This window comes from Capra hircus, chromosome 3 (assembly GCF_001704415.2).
Source record: "Capra hircus breed San Clemente chromosome 3, ASM170441v1, whole genome shotgun sequence".
Classification (NCBI taxonomy): Eukaryota; Metazoa; Chordata; class Mammalia; order Artiodactyla; family Bovidae; genus Capra; species Capra hircus.
In genome coordinates this window covers 45,883,321-45,905,544 of record NC_030810.1, presented here as the reverse complement: position 1 = coordinate 45,905,544, position 22,224 = coordinate 45,883,321, and the positions used below count along the sequence as shown (strand labels likewise).

The window sequence follows — 22,224 nt, the reverse complement described above, 5'->3', positions numbered from 1 at the left end:
TTGACTGGGAAGTATATTAACAGATTTGAATAATGATGTTGAGCATCATGTGCTTATTAGCCATTTGTACACCTTTGGTGAAATATCTTGAGTTCTTTTGCCCAATTTTTAATTTTTTAATTGTTGATGTAAGAATTCTTTATGTATTCTAGGTATAAGTCTCTTGTCAGATACATAATTTGGAAATGTTTTCTAGGCGTCTGTGTGTTGTCTTTTCATTTTCTCAGTAGAGTCCTTCAAAATACAAGTTTTTTTAAAAATTTTAAGTCATTTTCTTTTTTTTGCTAATGCTTTTTGTTTCATATCTAAAATTTCTTTTCAAAATCCTGTTTTATGAAGATTTTAGACTTTTTTTCTTCTAAGAGGTTTATACTTTTGCTCTTAAATTCATGTCTTTGATCCACTGTGAATTAATTTTTATAAATGCTATGAGATAAAGGTCCACTTTCATTCTTTTGCATGTGATTATGCAGTTTCTGTGTACCATTTGTTGAAAAGTCAGCTTTTCTCACTGAATGGTCTTGGCATTTTTTTGTTGAATATCAGTTAACCATGAAATTAGGGTTCGTTTTAGACTCACAAGTTTATTCCATTGATCTGTATTCCTATCCTGTGCCAGTACTATATATTGGTTACCATCGCTTTGTAATAAATTTTGAAATTAGAAGGTGTATAAGTCCTCCTGCTTTATTCTTTCAAAATAGTTTGTTTTGACTGTTCTGGGTTTTTTTTGCAATCTCATAAACATTTCAGAATCAGCTTGTTAATTTCTACAAAGAAATAAGTTATCATTCTGATAGGGATTGCACTGAATCTAGGTCCAGTTATGGAATTTTACCATCTTGGTTTTTTTTAATCAAAAAGGCAATAAATGTAAATGTACAAGAAAATATAGTGCAAAGTAAATCTGTTTCTCACAATAGTGTCCCCCTCCCCCCAAGAGACAATGCCTTCCTCTTTACATTCTCTTTGATGCTGATTATTAAACATGTATAATATCATATAAGGAATGAATTGCCAGTCCAGGTTTGATGCAGGATACAGGATGCTTGGAGTGGTGCACTGGGATGACCCAGAGGGATGGTATGGGGAGGGAGGTGGGAGGGGGGTTCAGGATGGGGAACATGTGTACACCCGTGGTGGATTCATGTTGATGTATGGCAAAACCAATACAGTATTGTAAAGTAATTAGCCTCCAATTAAAATAAATAAATTAAAAAAAATAAAAGTAGCTCTTTGGAAAGTATTGAGAATATTCTATTTTAATATATAATCATGCTAATATAAATGTACATTTAAAAATAATGTTGGGTTTTGTTGCTGGTTTAATATTGTCTCTGCAGATGTAATTTGGCAGTATATATTACATGTTCTTTGAAGTGGCATAAGCAGACCGCTAGCGCACTTCTAAATAGCAAAGCACTTCACTTGAAATCAGTGTTGTCCTCTGTGTCGTTTATCTCTATTCGATAGTCTGTCATTTATTATGTTACTGTATGTAACATAATGTATTTGTGTGGAAAAAATAGTTTAATAATTATTGACTGATGAATGTCTGGTGAGCTTAAGGCAAGACAAGTATACTTAGTATCATTCAGCAAGTTTCATTAAATGCCTGCAGGGTTGAGGAAAGATCAGGGATACTGCCAATTTTTTTTTAATGTTCTTTTGGCAAGCCTCTGTTCTTAATGTGACTATTAAGACTATTCCATGATTTCCACATTGCTAAAAATTGTCTTATTTTATTTATGTCTAAATGGCTGAAGTTTCTTTCGCCAAAAAATCACCAAGCCATTTCTTTTAATTGTGGATGATTTTTGTTTGTTTGCTTTTTATGCTGTGTGATGACAGTGTTAAACATTATACAGTCTTCAGAAGTTGGTGAAGGAGTTGACTGTATGTAAATGTGAGTGGGTATGCGTATTAGGAAATATCTATTGAGAATACAGTCTTATATTTGCTAGGAAAAATCTTAGTAAATATAACTAATGTACCAAAAGCTTACTAGGCTATGCAGATTGCCAGATTTCAAATGATTGGGGATAATCAGCTTCATTGTGTCCTAAACTGAAAAGATAGGCAGATGCCTGTTTGGTAGACATTTTTGGAAAATAGTACTTTTTCTTTGTTAACAAATTCCTTTGTTGGAAGGAATACTATTTTTGCTTGTCATTGTTTCTTCTGAGACATTGTAGTTATTCTTTATCCTTTCCTACTCCTAAATTTTCTTATGGTAAGATTTATTAAAAGATTTTGAACTTTTTATCTTATTTCTATTAAATAAAGATCAAACTCTATACCTAGCTTTGAGTTATTGGAAATAAAGCATATGAAAAGACATTTTCACCAATAGTATCTAAAAATCATGTGTACTCTTTTAAAGTATTTTCAGGAATTTTTAAATGACTTTGTAGTATAAATATTAGTTTTATATAACTTTTCTTTTGCCAGATGATGGACCTAGCCAAAATGATTCTGTTACTGAGACTGCCATGACACTGCCAAGTGAATCTAGAGTCAATGTGCATACCATCCTCACATTAAAAATGTTAGACTATAGGTATGTAATTCATTTTCTTAAATGTTGTAAAACACATAGGTAACTTTCAGAAATAATTCTTCAGCAAAAAGGACAGTTGGTGAAGAAGAATTCATCAGAGTGCATTAGTACTTAGAAGAATAGCAGTTGCAAAAAAAGAGATGAGATAAAAGCATTTTAAAAGTACAATGAACTTAATCACCATTCCTTAGGTGATTTGTGTTTATTATGCTTAAGGAGATTGATATATGGTTATCAATAGTAATTTTTTATAATAACATTTTATAACTGTAAAATATGAGACGCAGTATTGTTTGGTAATAAAATTTTCTGACTTAGTAACTAGCATCCAGAGAGAATTATACTGGAGGGAGGTCATATATTGGTAACTAAGAAGTGTAAGTATCATTTATTTAATGAATACCTCAAGCAGGCAAAGCTTGAGAGGTTGTACTCTGTTTATATATCTGAATTCAAGTCAAATAATATATTATAATAATGTGCTCTGGTGGCACATATATTAAACCTGAAATAGTTACAATGTTGGTATGTAAACCGAAGGAGAAGCCTAATGATGTTTATATATTATGGGCATGTGTTTGACTGGAGAAAGAAGATATACCCATGTGGAAACTGGAAGTGATTGTCAAGTATTCATCAGTACTGTCTAAGGCAACAATGATAAAAACAGCCAGTACAGTCAGAAGTCTTTCAGTGATTAGCTCATGCTTTGGTATTGTAATGAAAAGAATACATTCTCAAGTCAGATAGTGACAAGGTTTATTCAGTTATCCACAGAACCATCATCAATTCCTGGCCTCTTTTCCTTAATGTGTAGTATCAGTGGGTACTACCTCCTCAGCAGTCAGGATACAGTCTCCATTTCATATTTGCTGTGTTTCATTCACATAGAAATCACTACTCTAAGCCTTCCTTCTTTGACACTGTAACACAAGATAGTACTCATCCATAGTTGTAGTTGTGTCCTTTTCATAGCATACTAGTGTAGTACTTCAGTATGTTTTATTTTACACATAATATACCCATTTATTCAGTAGATATTTTTGGAACCTACTAGGTACCAAATTCTATGTTAGGTTTTGTAATATACCAAATGTTCAGACAGACTTGATTCCTGTCTTGGAATTTCTTGGCTTAGAATTCCTTTTATCTCTGGCTTCCACTCCCCCTACTCTGCATGGATATGATTTATTGAGTTTATTGAGTTTCTCTTCTATGCTGAACACTATGCTACTTTACATATGCTCTTTCTTTTAATTGTTTTAAGCAATCTATAAAGTAGTATTGATACTTTTTTGGGGGGGAGGGTTAATCATTCTCATTCTTTAAAGGCACAGATATCACAAAAGCATAATAAAGGTAACACTTAAGACTATATATCTTAGGTTGTTTAGATTCTAAATTTATTGTGATTTGTTTTCCTTGGGGACTTGAATTGGACAGAAGTATTCTATTTAAGGTATAAATTATTTCCCAATATTAAGGCATAAATGCCTTCAACTGAAGTTTTTAAAATAGCATAACTCTTCAAACTTTAATTTGAATAAATCAGTTCTCTGTGACTTGAGCAATTCTGATCGAAAAGGTAAAAGTGCTCCATCTGCACAGCAGAAAATGGAACCCAAAAGCAAAAGTGGAAGCATAATAATGGTGAAATTTAGGCTTTTTATCTTTCTGTATTATAGGGCTTTTCTTATACAGTTCTCCAGTATCACACATTATATGTAATATTGTTTTCTTGTTCATACAGTCATTCATTTTTGGCATTCCTCTGAAGATTCTTTTTAGTGGATGAGGTTAGGAATTAAAAATTGTAAAAGAAGAACATAGGCATAATACCCAATTATAACACCAAATTGTTAAATTTGCAAATGCCAGAGTTCTACTATACTTTCTTAGTAAAATTATATTTTATTGAAAATATAACTGAAAATTTTAATGGAAAAAAAATGTAATGAAGTTTAATGAAAAGAAAATGCCTTTAGATTCTAACTTCATAGAACTGAGGTTTAAGGAAGGTAAATTAACAAAGTATATTAATGAAAAAACCAGAAATAGTTTAGTCCAAGGCCATAACCCTGTGTGCTTAGTCACATGCTAAGTGAGGGAGAAACTGGTTTAGGTTATGAGAAAACTAGTTTAGTATCGTGCTAAACTTTTAAAAATTGATTGTTGTCTGCAGTTAACTCTGTATCCAAAGAAAGTTGACAGCTAAACTCTATTAAAAGATTTTTAAGAAAGGAGGCGAGATAGTTTTTAAAATTAAAGATTTAGCTGTTCTCTGCAGTACAGGAATCCCAATTACTGTTCCTTTACTGTATGACTCTTGGACATCTTAGACTTTAAAGGTACCTGTTTTTATTCATATTGAGTTTATGACTGTGAGTTTATGTCACACCTGACACAAAGTGTTATGACACAATAGGTTGTCTGAATTCCTAACATTTTGTGAGTTGGTAGGTTTTTGTTGTATTCTTTACAGAACTTCGTAATAAACTACCTTGAAAAATCTCCTGATGAAATCTTTAAAGGCCTTTAAAATGAACAGCAATAATCATGTCTTTCCAGATTGCTAAGAATGATGCACTTAAAAAAAAAATTATTTGTTTGGTTGCACCAGGTTTTAGTTGAGGCTCTCTGGATCTTCAGTCTTAGTTGGGGCATGTGGGGTCTAGTTCCCTGACCAGGGCCCACTGCATTGGGAGCATGGAATCTTAGGCACTGGACCACGAGAGAAGTCCCAGAATGATGCATTTTTAAACCATTTTTCATTTAGTGATAAACAGACAGCTTTGATTCCTGATGAAGTGTTTGATGCGGTAAAAAGTAACGTTATCACTTCGATTAACTTCAGTAAGAATCAGCTATGTGAAATTCCCAAAAGGTAAGAACTGTTAATGATGCTATTTCTGTTAAGCTGTGACTCATTCTCAGTTGTACTTGCATCTTAGTTGCAATAATAATTATTTTTCATAATTTTTTAATTAGAAAGTCTACATAAAATACCTTACATTGTTAATATTTGAGGGATTTGGTAAAATTTACTTAAGTATTTCCTGAGATAGGAATTAATAAAATATTGCCTAGATTTTGGCGGAAAGTGCAGTGAGTCCATAATTAGTTTAAGTATAGACGGAATGGTTTCTTAAACTTCAACATACATTTAAAGTCAAATAGAAATTCCTGGACAGATAATATTGCAGCTGTTTTTAAAAATCTATTTTTATCAGTTACACATCTAAACTGTGATTTTTTGTGAGAAAAGTAAAAGTTACAGAAAATCTTAATTAGCAAAAATAATATAAGCTTTTTTTCTCTATGGTCAGCTTGTAGTTTTAAAGTTTTGACAGTGAATTCAAGTATTAATATTTAAAATTATTATTGTTTCAGGATTGTGGAACTGAAGGAAATGGTTTCTGATGTCAATCTCAGTTATAATAAGCTTTCCTTTATATCCTTGGAATTATGTACACTTCAAAAATTGACTTTTTTAGATCTCAGGTATTTATTGATACTATTGCTTCCCTTTTTTAATAATAATTTGTATTTTACCTGATTTTTGCCCTTTCCCTTATGTTTTCCTAAGAAACAAAATTGGTCTTTATTAATAAAATTTTAGGAGTAATCTAAAAGTAAGCATTTAGGAAATATTTTAATCAGATGTCATTTGAAGTTATGTGATAAGACAATTATTTAAAATATTAGGACATACTGGGACACTTTATTAGATTCATACTTAAGCAAAATTAAAATAGCACATGGAAAGTATTTGCTTCATATTGCTTTTTTCTTTTTTAACATAAAACTGTCCAAATGCTATGCTGGCACAATAGCTAGCATGACTTTATCATAAAAAGAACCCATTTGGTTTCAAAATATATTAGCCATGCAAGGCAAGTTAAAGAAAAAAAACACTATGATTGACAGCAAAAATGAAACTATATAAGGCTCTACAGAGGTAATAGAAAGTTTAATTTAAATATGTCCTAAGTTTAAGTGACAGGATCAGAAGTGTCACAGGTTTTTGAGGGTGATAATAGGCATTTCAGGGTCAGATAGTCGTTTATTTTCTTAGGCTTTAAAACTTGGTTTGTAAAGTATATTTCTATTGCCTGGGCTTCTTACTGCTCATGTATGTTGTTACTAGGTGTGGTTTTAGTTTATTAAAATGTAACTGCTCTTGCTCTACTCACACAATAGTTAAAATTACAATTAGCTAATTATATCTGTTTGAAGATTTAGTCTTCATACAGAGACAAAAATTTTTTCCTTGTGCAGTTAAAACAAGTATATTAGCATATATGCTCTTGCTAAATGTGGAATTATTTCTATTTTCCACGGACAGTTACACTGGCAAAACAGTTTAAAATCACATTTTAGTTCAGTATTAAATGGAACAGTGAGAATGAATCCCTGCCCCAGTGCTGCTGACTTTATTTCTTTTCATTCCATCCTTGTGTGTATATGTGTGTCTATCTATGTGTGTGCCTCTGTCTATAACTATATCTGGAAATTTCTAATTAAGTGACTAAAATATGCTTATATCAGTATGTATAAGACTCTAGGAGAAGATACAGACTATTATTTGGTATTCAACACGGATTAATAAAGACAATAATGGAGAAAAATACAGAGAAAAGAAAAAAGGACATATGTTGAGTTGTACAAAGTATGGCATATTAATATATTAGGCTTCAATTCTGAATGCAAAGATATAGGTTAGAGAAAATTACTCAGTGTGATGGATACCCATCTAGTTGCAGATAATTTTCTCACAAATGTTTTCTATTATTAGTAGTTTTGGGGCTTCTCTCTGGTGGCTCGGTGGTAGAGAATCCACCTGTGGATTCAACGGATGCAGGAGATGTGCATTCAGTCTCTGGGTTGGGAAGATCCCCTGGAGAAAGAAATGGTAACCCACTCTATGGGTTTTCCAAGTCCATCCTTGGAAAATCCCATGGACAGAGAAGCCTGGTGAGCTATAGTCCATGGGGTCACAAAAAGAGTAAGACATGACTTAGCAACCAAACAGCAACAACAGTAGTAGTTGTATGGCCTCTAGAATATTTCTACCTTCTTGTTAACCTTCTAAATTTTTTCCCAGATCATTTCAGTGGTAAATGAGATTCCCTTTACTTCTGTGTTTTATTGTAAGATATTGAAAAGTTACACATTGTGCAAATTAAAATTCTAAACTAAAAGTAGAAATGGTCTTCCTTATATAGTAGAAACACTCTACTTATATAGTAGAAAACTCTTAAGTTTCTAAATATACAGAATCTCTTTTGCATTTCTGTTTCATCTTTTTCATGTAATTTTTCCGTTATTCTTCAGTTATTCTATATATGAAATATTTGTATTAATCAAATATGTAGAATACTTGTGATATCAAATAATACAGTATTTATAGGCATGACCTAAAGGGCTCTGACTGTGGAAAGTATTGCTGATTACAATTTGAAGTAGATAAGGGATTAGTTTACAGTGTTTACTCTGTTAAATCTATTATTAAAGAGTTGTTTGCATTACCAGTTGGTTGCACTTTGGTATTAGGATTAGGCCCATTGATCAAATACATAAAGCTGTTGACAAATTCAGAATTCTCAGGACACAGTCTTAATGAAATCAAGAATTGACAAACTGAGCTATGTACATTTTTGTCCAATCAATACTTTAATTATAAAGTTGGGCAAATTTTCAAATTTTGTGAATCATCTTTTTCTCTCTAATTTAGGAATAATTTTTTAAATTCTTTGCCTGAAGAAATGGAATCATTGACACGGCTACAAACTATCAACCTTTCCTTTAATAGGTAAGAAACATCTTACTCACAGTTATTCTGTAGAAAATCTGTAGATCTTACTGGAGAATACTAGAGATTACTAGAGAATCAAGAGACAAACAAAAAGGCTGTATGTTTTTTTCCTCGTTTAAATATCCAGCTTTTCTGTCACTTAGTTCCACTTACAGTTAAAAGTGATGTTGCCGTTTTAGAATTTTTACAACTGATGTCTACATTTTTTTGTTCCTTTTAACTATTTTAAGAAACTTGTAGCCTGGTAGGAAGACAGATATGCAAATAAGTAGTTCTTATTGCTACGGAGGAAGCACAGTGCATACACAGGTATTTCAGAGATTACTTGAAGGTGGAGGAGGTCGCTCTGAAACCGAGGCTTGGAACACACAGGGACATGGCATCCTATGCAGAGCAAACAGCATGTATTGATGCCCAAGGATGTGAGAAAATGATGTGTTTGGGACCCTTTAAGAAGTTTAGTATGGCTCAGACCAAAAAGTGAGGTAGCAGAAGACTAGCAGTAACAAATGATGTTGGATGTGTAGCAGTAGCCAGCCCTTTCAGAGCTTTTTATGCTAGTGAAATTTAGATTGCATTTTGTAAACACTAAGATATAATAATTAGTGAAAGTGAAAGTTGCTCAGTTGTGTCCGACTCTTTGCGACCCCATGGATTATATAGTTTGTGGAATTCTCCAGGCCAGAATACTGGTGTGGGTAGCCTTTCCCTTCTCTAGGGGATCTTCCCAACCCAGGGATTGAACCCAGGTCCCCCACATTGCAGGTGGATTCTTTATCAGACGAGCCACAAGGGAAGCCCAGTGTAATAATCAAGAATAACTAATTTTTCTTGGGAGCTTATGTATTAATATTTATTGTCTGCTGACACCGAACTAAGTACTTTACGTGTATTACCTCACTTAATCTTCACAAAAGCCCGGCAACGGTAGGTTCTATTACTATGTCCATTTAGAAATCAAGGAGTGTAGAACTGGGATTTGAGCCCAGGTGGTTTGACTCCAGAAGTTGGGCTCTTAACAATGATGTCATATTGTTTCCTATGATGAAAGTTGATTCTGGTAACAATTTAATATAAATAGTAGTGGCTAACATTTATTATATTACAGATACTGTCCCATGACCTTCGTATACATTCATTTAATCCTTTAACAAGTATATAATTTTAATGGTTATTCATGCTCATTTACAGATAAGAAATCTAAGGCACAGTGATGTTAAAATACTGCCTAATAATTTTTTTTCTGTCTGCTCAATTATTTGTGTTTTCTCGAGTATAGGTTATACCTTTGCTGTCATTGTTTAAAAATATAAGTACTTCTCAGATTTTTCTAATTTTTATTTGTGAATTGAACTATCAGTTCTCTATTGATATGAACTATCAGTTCTCTGTTGAGTTGTCTATTGAGCTATCAGGGCCTTCCCTGGTAGCGCAGATGTTAAGACTCTGCCTGCAATGCAGGAGACCTGGATTCAGTCCCTGGGTTGGGAAGATCCCCTGGAGAAGGAAATGGCAACCCATTCCAGTATTCTTGCTTGGAGAATCCCACGCACAGTGGAGGCTGGAGGGCTACAGTCCACAGGGTCACAGAGTCCGATTCGACTGAAGTGACTAAGCATGCACTCATGCATTGAGCTATCAATTGCGTTGTTAATTAATGTCTTTGGGGAGCTGGCAAAACCTAACTTTAACTTCTTTGTTAATTGGTTAGCTGCATCATTTTTAATTACTTTGTTCATGTTAACTTCTTTGTTAACTGGTTAGCTGCATCATTTTTAATTACTTTGTTCATGTTTTGTGGGAGAAGTTGGAGGGACTACTCAAGATGATTTGGTCCATCTGTACCTCTGGTTATTGACTCTTCCGTCCCGCTGTAACTTCAGAACTTCCTTAATGAGTTTACCCTTCATTGTAGTTCAGTTTTTTTTTTAACATCAAGGCAGCAAAGGAAGGGCAGTATGGGGAAGTGAAAAGGCCACCACTATACAGCTCTCCTTCACCACATCCTTCTCTTTTCCAGTTGAGGCAGCAGTTTGCCTTATGTTAAAACCAAGCTAGTTTCTTTTCCCCCCACCCAGGGATCCTGAAGTGTTACTGAAAATTGCTCTGAGAGCCATCAACTTTCCCAGCTCTCTTGTGGCATCTTCAGGGTTACTTTGGATAAGAAGCCAGCAACCTAGAGTTGTTTTATAATGTTTTCAAAAACCAAAATGAATGTATTTTTGATTGTTGAAGCCTAAGTCAAAGCAAAGTATAAGTCTCTTTTACTCTAAATATTGGCAGTAATTCTGTTTCATAAGAAATAAAAGTAAACTAAGGAAGAATACCTACATGGAGACATTTTATAAAGAGCATTTCAGGAAGATTTCCTTGTTTCCTGAATGAGAAAAGAAAAACATGGGAGAATTTACTCTGAACTTTTGTTTGATTTTTTTGTATAGTCAATGGAAACTGCAACAATTTAACATATATGTCCACTTAACATATATTTCAAGGGTTCCAAAGCTTATCCATTTTTAAGAATTTTCTGAAAATTTTAAGTGCAGAACTTATACCAAATTAAAACAAACAAACAAACAAAAAAACCCTTACATTAAGAAAGCTTTATGTCATTAGATCAAACTTCCATCATCTAGGGGATAATTTTGCCTCTGATTCCTGTTTGTTCTAATTCCTGTTTATTCTAATAGGTTCAAAATACTACCTGAAGTTCTGTATCGAATTCCCACACTTGAAACAATTTTGATTAGTAATAATCAGGTTGGATCTTTGGACCCTCAGAAAATGAAGACAATGGAAAATCTGATCACATTGGACCTTCAAAATAATGACCTCCTACAGATTCCACCAGAGCTTGGTAACTGTGTGAACTTAAGGTAAATGCTAAGTTTTTTCATTTATTCAGTTGTGGAAGTGTTTTTGTTTCTTTTTGTTTGTTTGTTTTTTGAGGTACTCTTGCAGGCAAGTTGAAATAAAAAATGTAATGTCCTGTTAAAAATAACAAGTAACAAAACTCTGAATCCCAATTCTGTTTTCCAAATTTTACCAAATGTCTTTTTTAGTTTTGTTTATATAGCATGCTATATGTGTAAATATATCATACATGTTGATTGTTTTTAGTGACACTTTTCTCATTCCTCTGTATGTGTATAACCTGAAACTACTGCATAAAAACATCAGGGAAATATCAACTCCTTAGCTGTGCAGATAGGGATTTTTAAAATCTGATTATAGACTACTACCGCTTGTTTCAAGCCCTGCACGGTCTTTCTTACTCTGTGTTTGCTATTACCTCAGCCTCAGGTGCCTTTACCCTGCTTGTGTCAGTAATCAACCTAATTATCACCTTTAAAAACCTTTCCAAACTCCAGGCAGAGTTAGTCAAGCCTAAGATTTCCCATCCTGCTTTGTTAGGACTCATTTATATCATTTCTTTGTCCTCCTGTACAAGAGATATCCCAGTGCCGAGAAAGTGGTAAGCATCTAATGAGTACTTGTTAAGTGAATATAAAGGGAATTTGAGACATGAACAGCAAGCCTAGGAGTTAAACAGAATGTGTCAGAAAAATTTAATTATTGAAAACTGCATATAATGGTTTAACATTTTAGTTTACTAGGGCAGCACTGATATCTTTGGTACCTCAATTATTGAATTATAGAAGGCAAGTGAGTTGACTCTTGTTATGTTCCATAAGTGTATTCTATAAAGTCTCTGTGAAAACCAGCTTAACAAATACTGAACCATTACTCCCTAGGGGAAGCACAGAGTTAGGCTCTTTCAAGCTTCTGGTCACATTTTCATCAACCAGTCCTCACATAATCTTGTGTTATGTGTGTTTCTGTATTAAGATGCCTTATTTAATATTGTTGATTCATTCATATTGAATTATGGCTAAACAGCACTATGATTTATGCCTGAATGAAGCTTATCTAACGTGTGTTTTTCCCTGTAAGATACATGACATCCTTCGTGTGCTTAGAAAAACTAGAAATACGTCAGCATTATGCTTGCAGGCTGTATTAAACAGCAAAATCACCAAGAAAAAGTACAATAATACAAAAAAAGTCACACTGAATAGACGATGGAAGGAACACTTGTTTATGGTATGACAGCTGATACAAGACAGAGCGTCACCTTTTTTGTCCTCAGTGTCAAGTGACTCAAATTTTTTGCTGCTCTGTACATGTCCAAAATGATCTTCAAAGTGCCTCATGTATTCATTTGGAGGTGACTAATAAATTTTAGTGAGCAGGCAAATCAGCAAATTTGGAGTCTATAAGTAATGAAGATTGACTATAATTAACTTTTTTTCTATAAATTGAGAAAATCAGTCTTTAAAAGAATTCCCATGGCACACAGATATATTTGAAGATATAATTTAGATCTACTGTATAATATGTTGTGAATCCTTTGATGTTTGTTTATATAAACAGTTGTTATTGAAAATTAAGAAAAAAATCTCTTATAACTTATTTCATTAAATTTAACAAGTAAATCAACCAGCCCTTAGATCTTAAACTGCACTCATTTCAGAACATTTAAATAGATTCTATAAGTGCATCTGGTCAAGGGAGGAAGTACAAAGACAGACGTGTTAATGTTGCTGGTGTGGATAGGATATATTGACTATGTTATAGTCTTTGATATGAGTATTTGTCAATTTGCTCATTCTAACGTGTGTAAATATAATTCAACCATTTAGGATATGGTCATTATAAGATTGAGGAGGTGATGGGTAAAATAATGATTCATATCACAGCTCTTCTATTTAATAACTGTAATCTTGGACAAGTCTTTCTTATCTTCCTGAGCTTGTGTTTCCTATTTATAAAATTGAAATATTAATGGTGCCTACTTCATAGAATTGTCAAGATCTTTAAGAGAGTCAGTGAATGTAAGTTACTTAGAACCATACCGTTCACGTAATGAGTATTCAGTTAATGTTATTTCAGTCATTATTATAGTTACAATTCTGTTTAAATGCTTAGACTGAAAAGGGACAATTAAAAAAAAATACACATATTTTACTTATGAAATAGTAAATGAAATTAGAAGAAATGCCTCCCTAATGGAAAATGTTAAAATTCTGATTTCTCTCTTTTGTTAAAATTCTGATTTCTCTCTTTTGTTTAGGACATTGCTACTAGATGGAAATCCATTCCGTGTTCCTCGAGCAGCCATCTTAATGAAAGGAACAGCTGCTATTTTGGAATATTTGAGAGACAGAATTCCTACTTAAATTGCAGTCATTACATAATCTTGGTCATGTTAATTCTTAGACTTCTTAAATTGATAACTAACATTTTTCTAAGGTATTATCTTCATTTATGATGGTGTAACCACGTATTGTGTTCATACATTTGTTCTAAATGTTTTGCATAAGATTTATGCAAAAATAATTCACTCATTCCCACATAGCAAACAGTTTCTTCAAAAGTGAATTTTTATTTATTATAGTTAAATATTTTTATAATGACAAAGCATTTTTATAGAGATGCTTTTCCCATTTCTACTTGTGTTACGTATATTATGACCAACTGACTTGAATATGACCATCCAATTTCTATCTTTTCTTTAAACTTTTTTTTAATTTCTAAATTTTCATTGACTATACAATTGAATTTTATTTAATACTGTTCTTTGGCTTTTCATTATCCATGATAAGACTTTTGTGATATGGTTGGTATCAATATAAGTTTGAAATTAATGTTTATTGTTTTGTTTTAATATAGTTGAAATGTTTTTTCCTATTCTTTTTTCCATGTTTCATGAAATCATTTTACCAGGGTTTCTAATGTCACAGAAATGGTACACAAGATATAGTTATTAGTGGAGAAAATAATAAAAGTGTTGTTTTAATTGCTCTCACAATTTTGAATTTAAAACTTGATTGGACTTTTTTTTTAAGATGCTTAGTACTAAAGTACTAAGTTTCCATACAACAACCTAGTATTTCTAGATTCAACACATTTAAAGAAATTAGATCTGCATATTTTTCCCTCAGAGTGTGAGCATTTAAGCGATACCTTTTGTTCTTTAAAAAAAAAAACAAAACTGAAATTTTATTAATTTTATAGATATCAGCAACAGAAAATAAGAGCATATACCGCATAGAAATCTTGAAATGTGTTTTATTTAAATACTAAGCAGGTATTTGTATGTATAATTACTCTGTTGATGTGTTCTAATCCTTCCTTGTGCGTTTCTTTTTAATTTCCAAGGTCTTAATTTTTTAATTTGCTAGTAATGTTAGTAAGACTAAATTTGTAGTCATGCGGTAATTTTCTAAAAAGTAATTTGTTATAGATGAACCGATTTAATAAAAATTAAATATAAACATTTGTATTTACACCAAAAATATCAGAAGTAGGCTAGTCAGTCATTATAAAATGTACTGTGTGATTCTATTAAGTAACCAATTGATAGACGGTATTAACTAGTTTATATAAATAGATGGGTGGACAGGTAGATAAGTAGATAATAGATGGATGGATAGATAGCTTTTGGGTGATTGAGACATAATCATATTATGAAAAAATCATTGCTAATAAAGATAAATACTACATGTTCATTAAAAAGTTACATTTTTCAAATATTGATTACAATGTTTATGTTTTTGGTTTAAAAGAAATATTCCCTTTTCATACAACAACTCTGTTGCTGCCTAAGAAATCAGCTTCCATATTAAACGAAAGACACTTTACAATAAGGTGACATTTTATTATTTATACAATAAAGAGACTTTTATGTTATTCAAAACACTTTTTTAAATACTGAAAAAGTTGAGTACATCAAAGCCGAAAAATGGCTTTGCTATACACTGCACAGCATTATTATAGTCCCTGTATTTTGTATCTGTACAGAAAGCATCTTCAAAATGCATTCTAATCACATTGTACACCTTTACCTTTTAGTGTCAATACATAAAATAAAACTGGAGAATACAGCTTGCATTTGCGAATTAACTGACAAAGTAACTTCATTGATTCAGTAAATTTAAAATATAGATCCATAGGAGTTCTTTGCACATAAAATGAAGCAGCTTTCAAGGTTGTTATGGTCTTATACAGCAAAAAAAAAAATTAACTACATTCACAATCTATGTTAATAAAGTAGTAAATATGTCTTCATTCAGTTTTTATTTACATCAATATGTAGTTCAACTAAAAGGTACTGTTGTGATACAGTAGTTTTTTTTAACACATACAAAAATGACAATTTTTATATATAATTTAAGCTCAAAATCACAATTATCTCAAAATATTAATTACAACACAGCCATTTCAATTAAACATGTCATGATTTAACTTTTTATAAAACGTTAAAATTTTTTATTAAAGTAAGCAATTTGTTTCAGATTGGCTAGAGTTCACCATGTAGAAAACCTTAAATGGTAAGAGGTGTTTCCGGCCCCTCCCACCCGAATTTGTATACAGCCACCTAAGCTAGCAAAGAGACAGAAAAGGCCCCAATTTATAAAGATTAAGCCTCTTTTGCTATACTGCCGTGGCTTATTGTTTCTTCCATAAAATCTTTACAAGGGGAGTGTCAATAAACTATGCAGTGAAATGCATGCATTAATATACAATATGTCTATGTAAAATGTTAGCATTTAGTACACATTAAAATGTTCACAAAGACTGCAAAAGAAGTCATAAATAAAGAAGCACTTCTAAGATCTACCAATTGCAAATTGTAAACTTGAAAAGTTCTTAATAATATAATGGAATTTCTTTGAACACAGATCCCAATTCAAGTTCTTTCTCTGGCTAAAGGAGCTTTAGTTACTTGGCCTTAAGATGTCACTGTTGTGCTGCACATATGGTAGAGAAATCAGATGTCATAAAAGAATATGAGTCTAGTGGCTGTCTTCATTTTTTAAAACTGTGGCCCAGTGTTGCATCTCTGCATAGGATTTAGTTTTTAAACTTACAGAAGAGTGAAATATTTCACTAACTGAATTATATGACCTCAAATGAAAAGTGGAAAACGTGTGTGTGTGCATGTGTTTAGCATATGGAAAAATATTAAATAAATAGGTGGAATTAGAGCTTCATTATACAATAATAAAAGGATTATGCCCCAAAATAACTGAGGTCAAAAGAAATCAACTATAAAATATTTTAGGAATGAAAGAATTTTCACGGATACTTAAAAATCCTAAAAACATAGTATCTAGTATCCTTTTAATTCTTAAGCCAATTAAATTTTTATCATTGTCTTTGTTTAGAATTGCTGTTGTTAATTTAAGATTTCTTCTCTGAATAGAAAGAGACTATAGTTCATATTATGCTTTATTTTTATACAGCTGGGTGGGGGCGTGCCCTTAGGTGGTTATAAAGTGGGAAAAATAAAACTACAGTACCTGCAAATCTTACTTTTGCAAGGTTATTTTTGGGGGTCTTTAAAATTTATAAACAGAATTCAGTAGCTTTTTACCTCTCATTTTCAACTAGGAAAAAATTCCTCTTTCATACGAAGACAGTGTCATTGTCCTTAAGCTTCCTTTAGTCCCATCTATACACTGAATACACAGAGAAACTTGATTGGCTCTTGAGATTAAAAATATGTGGTTTATGTATCAATTATTTTTCACATCAATACTAAGGCTTGCATTTTTGAGGAGGAAAATGTAGTTGAGGTTGTTAACGAGAAATCATAAAGCAGTATTAAACATTTATTGCATTCCATTGACACTAGGTGTCATCAAAGCTAAAACCAAATTTTCTAGAGTAAGACTTAACATAAAACATTTCTTTCTGCCCTGAACAGATGCCTTTCCACATTCAAGACCAAGAAGAGTCCTCTGTGTGGAAAGACTGCAAGTATTGAAAATAAAACTTATTACAGCAGTACATTCTGAAAATTAATTACCATAGCTGATACAGGAACTGCTTTATATTATATCTGCCTGAGAGTTTCATCTTGGTTTTCCTGTGGACTATTCAAAAATTACATAAGATTTCCAGACTAAATAAGGAAAGGGGAAGAGGGACAGAAAGACACAAAGAAATATAAGGTGATTTTTTTTTCCTCCATTCATCAAATACTTTTCCTAATCTAGCTAATATAATGGTCAGTTGACCTGCATACCTGGGCATTGTTTAACTCATTACTTTACCTGTGCAAAACGAGTGTGCAAAGAAAAACACATGTCTGTCTATACAGAGACATAAAACCTGAGTTTCAATAAAAAGTTTCTAATATAAGAAAACTTCTTAATGTAGGAAAATAACTTTTAAAGGGCAAAAAATACCTTTGTACAATATAATCTACTACCTTTAAAACTTCAGTGTGCATAAGCATCACATATTTTATAGAAGCCAACAAAAAAAGCAACCATTTACAATTTTCTTCACTATAGCTTAGATACCCATATTTTAATTTCTAATGTCTATTTTCATTCCCCTGAATTCATTAACTTTTCTAAAAGAAAAAAGTTAAAAGCACATTCAGATATGAGGACTGTGATGAACAGTTCCTGCTTTTTTTCTAAATATTGAGGACCTAGGAGATTTTTGGGGTGCTAGGCATATAACAATGCCAAGCCACAAAGGAATTCTAAAATTCAAAAGAAATATCTATTTTTAAAAGAAACTATTTGGAAAAATATTTTGTGGATAGAGTTGGGCCAAAGTCTGCAAGAAGCCATTCTTACCTGCAGGCTCCCTTTCTGCAAACGATTCACTCTTAAAAACTCCTTTCTCCACTCCATTTCCTTAGCTTTCATTTTATTTCATTTCTTTAGTTTTCCATTCTTGAACCCTGAATTGTGCCAACTGATTGTGACTTGTGCCTCCCTGGTTCACATTCAGCCACCAGGGACAGTGTCCTCTTCATTTATCTACATCTTTATTAATCTCTCTTCAGGAGCTCAGTTTTCTGGGATGACTTGCTTGCCCCCTCTCACATACCACTTAACTATGTATTGGGGGAAATTCAGTCAATGTCCCCTCTTATCATGAGATACTGATTTAAGGCTATTTCAAGATCTACATAATCCCTGGGCTGTAAACATCTCAGAAGCACATTGAGAAAATTTTTTAGAAAATGAGTGCAAGTTGGTTCTCCACTTTGCCCCCAGATGACATTGTCATTAATTATGCATTCATGTCAGTTAAGTCACTGACATTTAGAAGAGGAAGCCAACTGGAAAGATTTCAACCCTTGCACCTGTAGTTGGATATAAGGGCCCTTTGAATCCTTGTATTGACAGGTGAAGGGACTCTGCAGTTTCCTTGAGTGCTGACCTTCCTCTCTGGGGTCAGCAGGCCTGGTTTGGGGAATAGGGTGGGAAATGCTTATGGCAGGGTAAGGGATTAGAGGCATTAGCTTAGGGAACTGTGCTCTCTTGCTTCCTGTTTATATGACACTCGCCTGAGGATCACTAGAAAAATTTTGAATTTGTGCAGAAAGCTAGAATCAGAGTCATGCCTTCTCTGCCAACAGACTTGTTACCATGGGAACTAATGCAGAAAATGAAAAAAAAAAAAAAAAAAGCTGGGAATTAAATATGGAGAAAAACTGATAGTTGGTTTTTACATGGCAATTTGAGCACTTGAGATGTAAATAAACAGAATATTCCTTGTGTGGCCAAACCAATGAAAGCAGACAAAATGACTTGTTGGTATCTGGTCCTGGAGACTTATTTGGGGATACAGGAAGAAGCAGTAAGTGTGCTGTAGTTTGGATAAGGGGGCCTTGTAAAACCTCTGGTGATGAACAGCCCAAATGTTAACTTTATGATCAAAGGGACCCTTCAAAAGGCATATGCATGCTTAGCTTAATAAATGAAAGTACCTTGCTGTAACAGTTTTCACCTTTCCAAAGCTCCACACATTGCCTGGCAGAAGTATTGCTCACCTAATATGTTATTGCTTGAAACGTCTTTTCAAATACTAAAAAATTAACAAAAGCAGCTTTCAAATCAGTGGTTCCCCCTGCCCCTCCACAAGAAAGCTTTTGTAAGTAGAATTTAAATTTGTTTTATTTAGGAAATATTTATTTTGTCTGATACAAGTCCTCCTGTCTGCCCTCTTGTCATTCTGGAGTTGATAATACACTGATCAAGCCAGAGTAGGATATCAGGACCATCTATAATAAGGGCTTGGTTGGAGTTTCAGCCTGTCCTGAGAAAGCAGACCTACCTATTACACTTGCAGAGGCTCTAAGGAGACAACTGTCCTATTCTCTAATTGGGCTACTTTCTGAAATCCTATGATTAAATACCTCATTTTGTGACTTCAGCCTTTGGCCCATGTTTAAGTATAACTGCCCTAAGGAGAGGAGGGAAGGTCACACTACAGAGGAATTGATTTCACCTTTCATGGAGAGCTAGTTTTCAAGTAGTAGTAAAACCCTTCACCTGACACCCTCCCAACATATGCAAAAGCTAAAAACATCACCCAGGAATAGGAGAAAAGCCACTATTGTACAGCAGTCTTTGGGGGGAGGGATACATCTAACTTCAAATAGTCTGAATAAAATATGCTCTTTGGGCGGTACTTAAAGTCCACTCCAGTGTTCTTGCCTGGAGAATCCCAGGGACGGGGGAGCCTGGTGGGGTGCCGTCTATGGGGTCGCACAGAGTCGGACGTGACTGAAGCGACTTAGCAGCAGCAGCAGCAGCAGCAAAGTCCTCTGGACACACATTTCACTAGAGATGCTTTCTTCTCTCTCACTAATGACTTGCTGTTCTAGTTGTTAGGATTTCTTACTGAAACCTTTGACAGTCTCAACGAGTTCTTGAAATGCCAGAAGCCCATTAAATTTTTGCTTTTCCAGTAGGGCCTACAAGGTACTGAAATCCAGTTAAACACCTTATTTTCTGCTACTTGCAGAGTTTGGAGGCGATCTTGATAATAAATTTGAGTACAGTGTTCTTGCTTATGCTAAAATAACTTTACCTCAATATTTCAGTGAGTTTCAGGATTTGAGACGTCCTTGCTTGGGTTTTGCAGGTGGGAAGCATTAGAATAGACTGATGCAGGACTAATCTTTAAAGCTACATGAAGCACTGAGGACAGTTCAGCAGCTGTTTCTGAAACAGGCAAATAAAATATGATAGGATCTTCACAAGCAGTTATGCCTTGGAATTGACATATGCTATATGAGAGACTGCTTTTAATTTCTGTTGTCATCTCTAAAATCAGTCAGCAGATGCCTACAGGAAGACTAAATAGTCTGCCTTAAACTAAACAATGTAGGTTTTTCTGCATCTTTTTATACTGAACTGGACATACCTTGGACAACTTGAGTTCCTTCAGACTAAGAGGCCACCTGATACTATTTAATAGTTCTACATCATCCGTTCAGATAAGAATCTGAAACACTTAACATCTCATGATGTATTAAATTTGATTTCTGAGAATTTAAATTTGATTTCTTCATTTTTTAAAAACAATTTGATTTCCCTTCTCAATTTCCTGAGGTTAAGTGACTCCTTGCTACATAATGTACCTTAAAGGGTTATAGACAACTTTTACAGAGTTATCTCTAGTTTATCATACAGTTTAGCATATAGTCACAAATAGCCAGTCTTGCCAATCTAGTACATTTTTTGCTTTCAGTTACAAGCATTTGGAAATCAAGAAAAATTGAATGGAATGATGGTGTCTGCATGGAAGGCATATGATGAATAAGTCTAGAGATATAATATGCATTGATGACTAGTGAACAGTATTGTATTGAATATTGGAAATTTGCTAAAAAGAGTATCTTTCAGGTGTTTTCACCACACACAATATGGCAACTATGGTGACCAAAGCAGTGAGACATTAATTAGACTGACTGTAGTAATTATTTCTCTATGTATTTGTACATCAAATCATGTTGTACACCTTAAATATACATAATTTTTATGAAAAAACCCAAAATGTCACATGCCATTGCTGTTCTTTCTGGATTAAGGTGAGATGTTGGCTAAATAGTTCAATTTAATAAAGTAAAAAAATATGACCTTGCATACGAACCACTGACCATATGTAGTTACTGGGCTTTTTTCAATACCTGTTAACCTTGATCTTCAGTAATATGCCCAAAGTAATATCTGAAGGTCAAAATACCTCTGATTAAGAATTTAATAACCACAATCTTATTTTCAAATTCAAGCATGCCTCACAGTCCATCGCATAGCTTTAATAATTCCCATTGTCTGAGTTGCTGCACAGAGACACTGCATTGTTCACAAATAAAACCCACCAGCCACTTCATCCACAATTGCAGCTAATTTTTCAGACCGTGGTTGAACTCATACTTTTCACCCTCCCACCTTTATTATAACATAGCTATCCCACCACTAGGTTAACGCTAACCTGAATTTGAAAATCCTTGATTTTTCATCTCAAATAGCAAACAAAATCTCTGAAATTTTGTTGCATTAAAAACCATATCTGTTATTTCTCTGGCCAGTGTAATCTCTGAGGAGATTTTCCCCTCAGAATAACTTGTGGAAGTTTATATGACTTCCACTTCTTGATAATTAGGAGATGATGCCAGGGCAGTTGCAGCGGTCAGCACTGGGGGACCTTTAGAGAAGGGTGTGAAGACTGACCACATAGGCATTTCAGCTGTCCATCTAAATGGTACATGTGAGATTTGGCCTGTATCTGCATAGTTCTAGGCACTCTTTAGTCTTCAACATTTAGAAAATTTTATCATAGGTATACTGCTCAAGTGTTTTGTTTTTTTTTTTTTTTTTCTGAATTCTCATGGGCCTGTTCTGTTCATACACACAAAGTATCTCCAACCAGTCCGTCCTGAAGGAAATCAGTCCTGAATATTCACTGGAAGGACTGATGCTGAAGCTGAAACTCCAATAGTTGGGCCACCTGATGCAAAGAACTGACT

The 22,224-nt window shown here is 33.5% G+C and overlaps 1 protein-coding gene across 2 annotated transcripts in view; it reads left to right on the top strand.

Moving 5' to 3' along the window:
• LRRC40 (leucine rich repeat containing 40) overlaps nucleotides 1–14,975 on the top strand; it is a 41,204-nt gene extending 26,229 nt beyond the window's left edge. The window contains exons 10-15 of one of the 2 annotated variants that reach the window (XM_005678272.3): nucleotides 2,452–2,560; nucleotides 5,337–5,444; nucleotides 5,951–6,061; nucleotides 8,295–8,372; nucleotides 11,066–11,251; nucleotides 13,510–14,975. In XM_005678272.3, the coding sequence (XP_005678329.1) occupies nucleotides 2,452–2,560; nucleotides 5,337–5,444; nucleotides 5,951–6,061; nucleotides 8,295–8,372; nucleotides 11,066–11,251; nucleotides 13,510–13,615 (698 nt within the window). In that variant the 3' untranslated portion in view covers nucleotides 13,616–14,975. The remainder of the gene's footprint in view (nucleotides 1–2,451; nucleotides 2,561–5,336; nucleotides 5,445–5,950; nucleotides 6,062–8,294; nucleotides 8,373–11,065; nucleotides 11,252–13,509) is intronic. The other variant, XM_018045438.1, reaches the window with a different exon arrangement.